At 55.4% G+C, this 12,461-nt stretch overlaps 1 protein-coding gene across 8 annotated transcripts in view; it reads left to right on the top strand.

Moving 5' to 3' along the window:
• The first annotated feature begins 1,098 nt into the window (after nt 1-1,098).
• Nucleotides 1,099-12,461, top strand: part of SLC12A3 (solute carrier family 12 member 3) — a 33,486-nt gene continuing 22,123 nt past the window's right edge. For 2 of the 8 annotated variants that reach the window (XR_012509276.1, XM_074370707.1), the window contains exons 1-12: nt 1,099-1,417; nt 1,846-1,992; nt 3,501-3,576; nt 4,200-4,295; nt 4,632-4,771; nt 5,145-5,255; nt 6,202-6,313; nt 6,517-6,647; nt 9,216-9,300; nt 10,276-10,430; nt 10,719-10,826; nt 11,275-11,398. Coding sequence is in view for 7 of the 8 variants with exons in the window: in XM_074370707.1 (XP_074226808.1) it covers nt 1,136-1,417; nt 1,846-1,992; nt 3,501-3,576; nt 4,200-4,295; nt 4,632-4,771; nt 5,145-5,255; nt 6,202-6,313; nt 6,517-6,647; nt 9,216-9,300; nt 10,276-10,430; nt 10,719-10,826; nt 11,275-11,398 (1,567 nt within the window). In the remaining variant the exon portion in view is untranslated. The remainder of the gene's footprint in view (nt 1,418-1,845; nt 1,993-3,500; nt 3,577-4,199; nt 4,296-4,631; nt 4,772-5,144; nt 5,256-6,201; nt 6,314-6,516; nt 6,648-9,215; nt 9,301-10,275; nt 10,431-10,718; nt 10,827-11,274; nt 11,399-12,461) is intronic. The other 6 variants (XM_074370704.1, XM_074370702.1, XM_074370703.1 and 3 more) reach the window with 4 other exon arrangements.

The following is a 12,461-nucleotide window of genomic DNA, read 5'->3' as shown; positions in this document are numbered from 1 at the left end:
GTGGCCATTGGCAAGACCATCACCATAAGGGCTGATGCTGAGACCCCTCGCAGAAGCTTGGGGGTGTCCTTCTTTTCTGACGATACATCAGACATTCACCACGCTGACTCATCTCTCCAAACCCTGACCCATTTCTGTTTCACTCCATACAACTCAAATTTCAATTCCCTCACGCTCCACCTCACCGTGGCTTAGGTGCCTCTGGTGATCAGAGTGCTGCTGCCAAGGCCACTGTGCATTCAAGGGGTAGACTTAGGGCTGTTGACAAAACTGGAGCCAGACCTGGCCCAGCGCTGGGATGGGCCTGGCCTCCTGCCCGCTGTGGGAGCTGGGCTCTCTGTCTGGGCTGGCCGGCAGGGAAGGGCTGGCTCCCTGGGCTCCACACCCTAGTGGCCCTGTAAGCAGAGTCGGGGGGAGGTGGCACCCTCTTGTCCTGCAGGCCACTGGGCAGCCACAAGCCCCAGGGGATCATCAGTCCACTGGTGGCTACAGATCACACCTGGCACCTGCTGAACTCTGATTGAGGCTACTGGTACATAAAGGCTTATACATACTGAGATGTCTTTGGGAGGACACACAAGACTGGGAGTCAGAGGTCTAAGAGAGACTAAACTTTTATATTTATGTATGTATCATTTTAAATGTCATACCATTTATCTATTCAAAACTTCTAAATACATAAAAAGTAAAACTAAGTACCATGTACTGAAATAAGAGGTTTTTGAACGTGCATAGAATGGGTCCTCAGGTCATCAGGGTCCCTCATCTAGGGTCCCTCATAGGGTCCCTAAGGGTCCTCTTGCTGCATACTCCTTCCTGGGGTTTGGCTGCAGATGTCTGTTGCCCCCAGACTCAGAAGAGCCTCTCTAGGACACAGGGGCTGTGTGTGCCACCCTTCTCCGCTGAGCCAGCCCAGGCTCCCAGTCCAAGGCCAGGCTGCTATCTCGGTGATCAGTTGGTAAGCAGGACATTAGTGGGCACGTGCTCTGTCTCCCACCCCATTCAGGGACCTTGCTCACCAGCCGTGGCTGGTTTGGGCCGACCTCCTGGCCTCCTCCCTGCTCTGGGCCCAGCCTATAAAACCACCCTGTGTGTCCCCACTGACCCTGGCCCCCTCCCGACACCCAGAGCCACTATGGCAGAGCTGCCAGTGTCGGAGACACCCAGGGACCCTGCTCTGTGCAGTGGGCGCTTCACCATCAGCACGTTGCTGGGGGGTGATGAGCCCCCACCACCGGCTGCCTATGACAACAGCCACCCCAGCCACCTGACCCATGGCAGCACCTTCTACATGCGCACCTTTGGCTACAACACTATCGACGTGGTGCCTGCCTACGAGCACTATGCCAACAGCACCCTGCCCGGTGAGCCTCGTAAGGTCCGGCCCACGCTGGCCGATCTGCATTCCTTCCTCAAGGTAAACACTGTCCCGGAGGATTGGCACTTCCTTGCTGTGTAACCTTGACCGAGTTACCTAACCTCTCTGAGCCTTGGCTGTGTAATGGGGATGAACAGATGTCTTCCTCATGGGTTGAGAAACCCACATGAAATGCAGGCATGGGAGCTGTTAAAGCTCTGGACATGTGTAATGTTTATTACCCAGTCACTGGCAACCCAATCAAGCAATCTAGGGTTGCCCAGAGAGGTAATGAGCTCCTAGTCAGTGGAAGTATACAAATAGAAGCTGCAAACCCCTAAAAGAAATGGGGACAGGAGGATAGGGAAGGTCTGCATCAGAGACAGGGCTTGCTGGGCTTGCTGCCTGGGAGGCTGGAGGTGGAGAGTGGAGGGCTGGGAGCTGGTGTGTCATGACCCTGCCTGCCTGACCCTTTTCTGGGCTCCCAGCAGGAAGGCAGCCACCTGCACGCCCTGGCCTTTGACAGCCGGCCCAACCGTGAGATGACTGATGGGCTGGTGGAGGATGAGACAGGCACCAATGGCGAGAAGAACCCTGAGGAGCCCGTGCGCTTTGGCTGGGTCAAGGGAGTGATGGTGAGTAGGGTGTGAATGGGATGTCCAGGGATTGAGATGCAGAGACAGAGCTCCATTCAGGCTTGGCTCTGATTCTCAGGCCTTAGTGGCCAAGGGAGTCCCCAGACCCAGCCTGGGCCTCAGTTTCTCCATCTGCATAGTGACCTCAAATTTTCTCTGCTTTAGTGCTTCCTGACTCCCATTTACCACCCTCCCCCAGATTGAGACCTGGCCCTGGGGCAGATCTTTGTTTGGCTGCTCACCCTTCATGTGACCTTGGACAAGTTACTTAACCTGTCTGTGCCTCACTTTCCTCCTCTATGAAATGGGGGGCATTGAAAGAGTTGATAGATGTAAAATGCTTGGATAAATGTCGGCCTTGGAGTTTCCCCAAACTGTGTTCCCCCAAAAGCCACCAGAGGGCAGCACTAAACACACAAATCCACAACTGGTGGTTTCTCTCATTCTCCATGATGGGAAGGGGAAGGTTTGCTGTTTCAGTGTAGAGCACTGGGAAGTCCCAGACAACAAACAATCAAATGAATTTGGTTTTCAAGACATTGTGGGACTTAACAGAAGGGATCGCATAGGATCTAGGAGAAAGCTTTAGTCCTGTTCTGGGAGCCAGGAGGCCTGGGTTCTCACCTTAACTCTGCCAACTGCCTGCTGGCTGTTCCTCTCTTTCTCCATCTGAACTGTGAACCCCTTTTTATCCTCAGAGGCCCATATCCAGGGTCTGGATATCCTCCCCCAGACTGGGGTGGCCAGAGCCTGGTGTGGGCCCGTTCAGTACCTCAGAGCATATGGAGGGCCTTAGAAATCTCCCAGGCCTAGAATTTTGAATCACTATGTTGTACACTTGAAACTAATGTAATATTATAAATGAACTATACCTTAATTTTAAAAAATTAAATTACATTAAACTTAAAAAGTTTTAAAAGACTGAAATGAAGAAACAAAACTCCTGGGCTTGTAAATACCACATGTCCCACCCCAAGACTTGACTGGGGCCAACGACACCAGCCCCTCCCACATGGGAATTCCAGCCTCAGCTGTGGCCTCTGGCTTTGCTTTAAATTTGGAAGCTGAAGTCACAGCAACCTGAGCCCTGATTTCTGCTTGTATGTGGGGCATGGGCTCAGCCGGCTTTTGCTGAGTTCCCTATAAATGGCACGCTCTGGGTCAACAGCTGGCCACTGGGCCATGGTTGGAGCTGGCAGCCACAGGACCCTGGGCTTAGAGTGGGCTGAGGAGTGATAATGCTTGCTGCACATCCTCAGGCTTCGATGGGAGGAGGGCAGGAGAGTGGTGGGAGGGACAGGTGGGTCTCTGGGTACCCCCCACCTCCCTGCCCTGCAGAACCAGAGAGGCATTGAAGTGGGAACCCACCGAAGTGGGCGAAGCAAAGAAAGAGCCCAGGTGTCCCCTAGGTACCCGATGCCATGCCATGACTGGAGACAGGGACTTGTGCGTTTGGCCTTGAGGTATCCAGCCCCCCCAGGTGGCCTCTGACCTCCCTCTCCTCCCAGATCCGTTGCATGCTCAATATCTGGGGTGTGATCCTCTACCTGCGGCTCCCCTGGATCACGGCCCAGGCGGGCATTGGTGAGTGCTGCCTCCAGGGGGAGGGGGAAAGTGTGCTCCAGGCCCCACAGGAGCAGCCTTGAACTTCAGCTGCACAGCCCACGGGCCCCTGCAGTGACAGAGGGCAGGGAAGTGTGGCTGAGGCTCACTGGACATGGAGTCAGCAGGTCTGGGGGCTCTCCCTGGCTGGGTCTGCCTTCAGTAAGTCACTTAACCTTTTGGAGCCAAATTTCTCCTGCAGAGCATCTGGGTTAGAAACTTGCACTGTGGACAGACCAGATGCTAGCTCTGTCCCATGCTGTGTGACCTTGGACAAGTTCTTAACCTCTCTGAGCCTTGGTTATCTCATCAGTAAAATGAAGACGATAACTGTCCCCACCTCACAGACCTATTGTGGGGTTCCTCTGTCGCACATAAAACAGCACAGGGTTTGGCACCCAGAGGTGCTCATAAAGTGCTAATGATTATTTTTTATCATTAAAGGAGGATACCTTCCCTTCCATACATAATGATCCTTTACATGTTGGCTCATCAGCTCCCTCAGAATATACCAGGAGGTAGACAGAGACCCATTTTTCAGATGAGAAAAAATGAGGCTCAAAGGAGGGAAGCGACTTAAGTCACCTCCCCACCCACTCCTACAGTCCTGACCTGGATCATCATCCTGCTCTCAGTCATGGTGACCTCCATCACTGGCCTCTCCATCTCGGCCATCTCCACCAATGGCAAAGTCAAGTCAGGTGGGCCCCACCACAGCCCCCTATTGCTGGACCCCACCCCACCCCTAGGGTCCTCCTCTTGTAGGTCCCCCAGTATTTACCCCAGGAACAGATCTCTGAACCCCTCCCAACCCCCAACCCCCACCCAAAAGGGGACACCCCAGGTTGCTCCTTCTGGTTCCAGACGTAGATTCTGGGCAGGCTCTCCACACCCATGGGATGGCCTCAGTTATCTCTGGTGCCGTGGAGCCCCTGGGGCCCATGCTCACCCTGTCCCAGCCTCAGCTGCTGCCTGCCCCAAGTGCACCCGGCCAGCTGACCCCTCTGGCTTCATGGCTCCTGACTCTGCCCCCATAGGTGGTACCTACTTCCTCATCTCCCGGAGTCTTGGCCCAGAGCTTGGGGGCTCCATCGGCCTCATTTTTGCTTTCGCCAACGCTGTGGGTGTGGCCATGCACACTGTGGGCTTCGCAGAGACAGTGCGGGACCTGCTCCAGGTGAGGCATGGGTTGGACCCAGGCAGAAGGAGCCCAGGCAGCTGCTGCATTCTCCTCCACCCCATCTGGGCCAGGCCTTCCTGCCTCTCTGCCCAATTGTGCCCATCATGGACCAAAGTTCTAGTCTGACCGCTGTGGGTGACCATGAAAATCTCATCAAATAAAGACTGTTCCCAGAAGTCCCCTGCAGGGGTGTGTGTTGCCTTTAGGGCCAAATTGCCCAGGCCCATGGAGGGCCTGTTGACAGGGAAGGGGTTTGAGTTTGTGTTTTCCCATGAGTGGGCACCCATAAATGAGATGAATCAGGGTGGAGGGGTCTGCAGGGGTGGGGTGTTCGGGGGCAGCACGCAGCCTGGCCCATCCCCTCCCCCAGGAGTATGGCTCACCCATCGTGGACCCCACCAATGACATCCGCATCATCGGCGTGGTCACCGTCACTGTGCTGCTGGCCATCTCCCTGGCTGGCATGGAGTGGGAGTCCAAGGTGAGGACAGGATGCTGGAGAGGGATGTGGGCATGGTCAAGTGCAGAAGCGGGAGTCATGGAACCTGGTCCCAGTCCTGGTTCTGCCTCTTGTATGTATTAGCTAGGCTTTAAGTTCTGCTGCTGTGACGGAGACCCTAAGGAAGGGAACCTTAAACTAGAGTCATTCGTTTCTCTCCCATGTAACAGTCCAGGGAGCCAGGCACCCAGGCGCCTTTCAGCCTGTGGCCTCTCCTTCCTCGGGGTGTAGCCCTCACCCTCCTGGTCCGTGACGGCCCCCTCTGTGTGTCCCCAGCCCAGTCAGCAGGAAGTGGAAAGAGGGTGGAAAAGGAGAGAAACCCCTTCCCCTTTCCTTTTCCAGCCCAGCCTGGAAATCTACATCCCATTGGCCAGAACGGGGCCCATAGCCACATCTTGCTGCAAGGAGGGCTGGGGAAAAGTGTTCTTCACCTGCACCTGTCCCCTGCCCCAAATCAGAAGTTCAGCACCCTGTAACAAGGCCATAAGAGATGTGGGGCTGCAGCTGGCAGGCTTGGCCAGCCCTGGCCCCCGCCACCTCTCCTCTCCCTCGCTCTGACCTCCAGTTCTGTCACCTCCTCACAGTTCCTTGAGTGCACCAAGCTTATGCCCTCTTCATTCTGCTGCTCTCTCACCCTACTCCTTGAAGACCCTTGAAGACACCTTCCCAGGCCACACTGCTATAGTAGCCCCAAGCCAGTCCTCATGACACCCCTTTTTCTCGCTCCAGATTCATCTTCCTTGTTTATAAGCAAGACAAGAGACTCACTATAGCACCAGCTCCTAGCACAGAGCCTGTGGCATGATGGGTGTGGAATGAATGAATGGACAGATGGGATAGTGAGGGACCTGTGGCAAGTTCTTCCTGGCTGAGGCTCCCTGAACAGGCGGGCCCAGACCATCTGACCTCTAGGGTCCTTTACCCACAGGCCCAGGTGCTCTTCTTCCTCGTCATCATGGTCTCTTTTGCCAACTACCTGGTGGGGACGCTGATCCCCCCATCCGAGGACAAGGCCTCCAAAGGCTTCTTCAGCTACCGGGGTACGTGCGGGTGGGGCCCCTGCCCATGGCTCCAGGGACAGGGAGAGTCTGCCCACAAACTAGTTCATTCTGTGGGCACTGGGAGGATGGCACCCCAACTCCCATAGCCAGGAGCTGCCAGCGGAGCCTCTTGCCTGCCCGGCTGGCCCAGTGAAGGGGGCCAGGCCATCCAGGCAGCCCTGACTCAGGCCTTGCTTTTCCAGGGGACATTTTTGTCCAGAACCTGGTGCCTGACTGGCGGGGCATGGACGGCAGCTTCTTTGGGATGTTCTCCATCTTCTTCCCTTCAGCCACGGGCATCCTTGCAGGAGCCAACATCTCCGGGGACCTCAAGGTGAGCAGGACGCCCATCCCTCCCACTTCCTGGCCCTCTCCTACGAGGATGTCCCTCTGGGCACTGACCTTGACACTGAGACCCTAGGGCCAGAGCGTCTAAAACCCAGTTCAGCTCAGCTCAATCCAAGCCAACCCAAATCCATCCCACTTGTCCCCCTCAATACTGAGGTTGTTGATTGGCACCACTTCACTCTAGCCCTTGAGAGCCACCCCAGAATGGGCTAGTCTCTACCCTTGTCCTGGGACTCTCAGCCTAAGGGGAAGACTGACCCAGCTTGACCTTCCAAAACTCTGACAGGACCATGCACACATTCCCAGGGCTCTTCACTACCTTGATGAGGGCAGGCTCCTTGGCTCAGTATTTAAGGCCCCAGCCCACTGTCGCCACTTCCATGACCCTGGTCCCTGGCCCGAGGATCTTCTGCTTTGCCCCCATTGCCCTGTCCCTCCTCCACACCTTTGCCTCTGCTGTGCTCTCTACCTGGGGCTTCCTATCCTCATTTCTTTACCTTGAAAAGTTCTGTTCCTCTTGCAGATTAACACCTCCATCCGTCCATCTCTCCCAGCCCTTTTGTCAGAGTCATGGGTCCCCTAGTATAGTGATGTCAAGCCACTTATGTCTCTGTCCTCCCACATCTGGAGAATTGGGGCCTACCTCTGTGTCCCCATTCCCAGCTAGGAGTCTGACACATACCAGGTGCTTGGTGCCTATTTGTTGAGTGTATCGTGGTGAGATGTGGCAAATGGGAAGTGTGAGAGCAGAAGTACAAAGTGCGGTAAAGTTGGGGGAAGCACAGACTGATGTTGGCAGGTGCTCCAGCAAAACTTCTGAGTGGAGGCTGGGCTGGAGCTGAGCTCTGAAAGACGAGAAAGTCAGTGGAGTCTTTGCCAGTGGGAGGTTATGAAAGCAGATGGTACACAAGTGAGGATGAATGGTGAGGAAACTGGCTCTGTACTGGGAACCCTTAACCTCCATCTCCAGTCCTACTTGAAAGGTGCTCCTTGGTGCATTTTCTTAAATGAATTAAGAATTGCGCACTGGCAGCCATCTCGAACCCCAGCCAGGCTCTAACTGGGTAACCCCCTGGGTGGTGCACAGTGGGGCCTAGAAATCAGAGAGGGCCGTGTTTGCCAGCTTTTCTCTCTTCTCTGGGGTGCAGCCACCAGGGGCCTGTTCTACCTGCCCTGAGGTCCCTGTAGAGCTCAGGCTTCTGCTCAGATGGCCGAGTTCCCCTCCCGGCCCAGTTATGGATCATCATAGCCTAGGGATTTATCTAGACACTTTATCACGTTCTTAGGTTACCGATAGGCCCAGTGAGCAGGTGTCAGGGCCGGGCAGCTGTCTCAGAGCTGGGCGATGAGGGGGGGGGGCACCTTCTGTCCTAAATGCCCTCAAGTCCTAAAGGGGCCCTTTCCTCCTGGATCTGGCCCCTTGCCTGTCCCGTGAAACAGTATATCCTCAGCGGAAGAACAGCTCCTGTTCATATGGACTTTATGCAAGTCCCTTTAAAACTCTCTGGGCCTCAGCTTCCCCAACTGTAAAATGGGACACACAGAGCCCCTGCTTCACAGGATAGGGAGTGAGTGAACATTCAGCATGCTAATCTACATAAAGTGCTTAGAACAGTGCCCAGCACAGAGGACATGCTAAGGGCTGGTTGTCAAAGTTGATGTCATTTTTACCACATGGCCGGCACAGTGCCTCCTTCTTTATAAACATTATCTGCGGGGCAGAGAAGTAGGGAGAGAACCCCTGGGTTGGGGGCAGAGAAGCAATCTGAGAATTGGGTGAGTCTGAGGCCGTAGACCGTGTGTAGTTGGGACCGAGCCACCTCAGGCTCGGCGAGCTGGGCCCTCCTTACAGCTCCCTGGCTGGTGGGGGTGCCCCAGCCACTTCTCAGGAAGCTATGTTTGAGGAAGTACGTGGAAGAATGAAACACATGAGTGGGTGTGAAGGTCTGCTATTACTGCTAGGAAAACACCAGCAGAGTTCTTTCTCAGATAGGAAGCAGCGAGTTTGGGGCTTGTCTGTATATTTATTGCTGTAGAATAGGACAAATCAATTCATACAAAATAGTGATTATAGGCAGCGAGCCCAGGCAATGAGCTAGGCCCTGGTCTAGGAGCTTGGCAAGGATTAATTTGTTTCGCCAGCATCCCTGTGAGCCTGGAGGGGCCAAGGTGTGGGAGGACATGCACGCTGCCCAGCGATTACCTGAAATTGCCCCCAGGAAGGCTAAATTGGGAGCCCTCCACCCTCACACCACCCTTCACTGCCGCCCTGGCAAGCATTGGCCAAGGGTCCTCGAGGACCAGGCCGGGGCTGCTCAGAGCTCCTCTCCCTGCCTCAGGTTCCCAGGGCCTTGGATGTGGTCTCAGCTGTCACCTTGGTTGTGTCCCGACTTCCTCTGTGGGTCCTCAATCTCGAGGTTCCTTCCTCTCAGCGCCCCCTGAGAGAGGGGCTCTGAGGAGCCAAGGTCAGGGGTTGCTGCCCCACCCCAAGAGTGATGAGGGCAGGGCCTGAGAGGAGTCCTGCCCTGATGTCCTGTCTCCCTCCCTCCTCCAGGACCCTGCTGTAGCCATCCCCAAGGGAACGCTCATGGCCATTTTCTGGACCACTGTCTCCTACCTGGCCATCTCGGCCACCATTGGTAAGCAGCCGGCCTAAACTGCTGGTGGGGCATGGGGGGCGTAACAGGGTGCAGCTCAGCTATCTAACAGGAAGAGCTGGGCCCTGAGAACATGGCAACTCCAGGAAGTGGAGCTTCAAACTATTCTGGGGGGCACCTTGGTAGCAATCAGAACATCTTCATGGGGGTATAGTTTGTGGTGGAGATGGGAGTGGGTCAGCCCAGGTTCCTCTGGTCCCTTCATACCTCAGGTTACAGATTCAAGGGTGTGAAAATCCTATGGAAAAAATCATGCTCCAACTCTACGAATAATAATAAAAACAATGATGAGGAAGAAGAGGAAGATGATTCTAGCAACTGACTTATTACCATGTACCCAGCCCTTTACGTGCCTTATTACATTTAATATGGGCACTGTCATTTCTGCCATTTGACAGAGGAGAAACCAAGGGCCCAGAGAGGTTAAGTGACCTGCCCAAGGTCACACAGCCTGAGTGGCAGAGCTGGGCTTTGGACCCAGGCCTGGGCTGTTGACACTTGCCTCTCACTGAGCTCCTCACACATGCTCTTGCTCCTAGTAATTACCTTGTGAGATGAGCTGCTCACAGATGGCCAAGGGACATGGGTCAGGTCGCAGCCGCTCAGGGTCTGGGACCTGGGATTCCTCTTTAAGGAGGACATTATGACCTTAGACAGGTTACTTTAGCTCCCTGAGCCTCTGCAGAATAGTGATGACAGCAAAAGTAATAGTAATATTTGCTTCCCAGGAGTGTTGAAGTACTTAACACAGGGCGTGGCTCATCCGAAACGCTCCTGCATGGTAGCTACTCTCCCTGTGGTTATTATAGATAGCGTTGCTATTATTACTACAAAGGAAAGAAAGATCTGGCCCATCAGCAGCATCTTGCCCTCTGCAGAGGTGGCCAGCATTTTCCGGGTGGGAGGGGAGCAGAGAAGAGGGGAGGAAGACCTCCCCACACCCTCCTGCCTCCTCAGGTGCCTGTGTGGTTCGCGACGCCTCCGGGGTCCTGAATGACACGGTGACTCCTGGCTCGGGGGCCTGCGAGGGGCTGGCCTGTGGCTACGGCTGGAACTTTACCGAGTGCACCCAGCAGCACAGCTGCCGCTATGGCCTCATCAACTACTACCAGGTACGCGCGGCCCCTTCCAGGAAGTCAGCCCCCGCAGGGAGTGCCAGGTGGAGGCTGGGACAGTCTGGGGTGCACAGGGTCTGGGGGTCTGGCTTGAGGCTTGGGGACAGAGGTTCAGGTAAAGGTCCCTGGGCTCAGTTCCTGCCCCTATGGGCACTGGGTGCCCAGTGAGGGTTGCAGACACAGGTGGAAGCTTCCAGACCCAGCTCTGGCCTGCAGGGGGCACTCCCAGTAGGGGTTCCGGGTCCAGCCCCCCACTATGGGACCCTGAACCCCATGTCCTTGCAGACCATGAGCATGGTGTCAGGCTTTGCACCCCTGATCACCGCTGGCATCTTTGGGGCCACCCTCTCCTCAGCCCTGGCCTGTCTCGTCTCTGCCGCCAAAGTCTTCCAGGTGAGGGGTCGGGAGGGTCTAGGAGGCCCAGGTGACTGCTACGAAGGCCTGGAGATGTCATGTGACCCAGCGTCTAGACTGAAGGAAAAGGAGCTGGTAAAGCCAGCTCTTGCAGGAAGCAGCCCCCTTCCTGCGGTGAGCTGTGAAGAGAACCCACATTTCCTGCCCCACACGTTCCCTGTGCAGCATCCTGTCTGCAACCTACCCTCCCAGTTTCACTCCAATGCGCTTGGTCCCTCTCATTTTTGCCCTTTTGCTGTCTCCATGGTGAGGTGGGGAGGGCAGGCGATTATGCCCATTTCACAGGGACAGAAGCCAGGACCCAGATCAGGATGTGCCCTGCTGAGGTCACAGAGAGAGCAAGGAGGGGCTGGGGTCCAGGTGGCCACAGGGGAGGGGACGGGGCAGGTCCTGGCTAGGGGATGAGCGAGTCGTCCTGTGCCCCCAGTGCCTGTGTTTGGACCAGCTATACCCACTGATCGGCTTCTTCGGCAAAGGCTACGGCAAGAACAAGGAGCCAGTGCGCGGCTACCTGCTGGCCTACGCCATCGCTGTAGCCTTCATCATCATCGGTGAGAGGCTGAGGGGCACCCAGGGCCACACTTTTCCTGGTGAGGGCCACGGGTCAGAACTCTACCCACTATTCCTGGCTCTGCATTCCTATGTCCTAGAGCTCAGACCTCCCTCCCCAGGTCTGAATGAGCCCCCAGGACACATTTGGAGCAAAGGACAAGCTGACTGACTCCTCCTCAGGAACAGATACAAACAACTGGATCACTGTCTCTGTAGGTGTAGAAACTAGCCCAACACATTTCTCAGATCTTGAGCTGCTAGAAGCCTTGGGTTCCAAGGTAGGGGATGCCCTGGGAGAAAGATTCCAGTTAATCAGTTAGTGACTGACTGCCAGTTGTGTGCCTTGGGAAAAATTACTTCACTACCCAGAGCCTCAATTTCCTCATCTGCAAAATGGGAGCAGTAGTGCACAGAGGGTGTGTCACCAATGGGCAGGAAGAGAACACATATATATGCACACATATGCACACATTCACATACACACACTCATGTGTGCACACACCCCAGTTCTTTCTGATTTACTTAGCCAATGAAGCGGAACTTGCTAGGAGAGAGGTGGCCACACCAAGCAAGGGTAGTGGCTGTGCCTTGGCACAATGACCCCTGGCCCCTGCTCTCTATGCAGGAATGGGGCTGGGATCAGCTGCTGGTGAACCTCCCCAGGCTGCGAGACAGCTTCCTCCCCCCATCACCAACCCATGAGGCTTACCCTACTGGTCTAGTCACTTCCACTCAAGTGCGCCTTTCTGGACACTGGGTACCCCTGGATCCTGCACCAGATGAAGAGGCAGCAGGGCCACCCCCAGGGGATGGAAATGCCTAGTGAGACCTGGTGCTCCTGGATGTTCCCTGCTCGCCCTGCAGTCCACCCCTGACTCGGATTTAATGTCCTTTTTACCTGGTTCTGACTGGGCTTCAGACAGAGAATCATGATCTTAGGTGCCCTGGGGCAGGGTTCTTCTGGGGGTTCAACTGACTCACGTACAGAAGGCCCGGCACATAAGAGGTGCTCGTCTTGCTTTGAGATCCCGCAGAAGCGGGCCCAGAGACAAGGATTCATGT

This window comes from Camelus bactrianus, chromosome 9 (assembly GCF_048773025.1).
Source record: "Camelus bactrianus isolate YW-2024 breed Bactrian camel chromosome 9, ASM4877302v1, whole genome shotgun sequence".
In the NCBI taxonomy this organism is placed as follows: domain Eukaryota; kingdom Metazoa; phylum Chordata; class Mammalia; order Artiodactyla; family Camelidae; genus Camelus; species Camelus bactrianus.
Note: the sequence above shows the minus strand (reverse complement) of the source record. Positions and strands in the feature narration are given on the sequence as shown.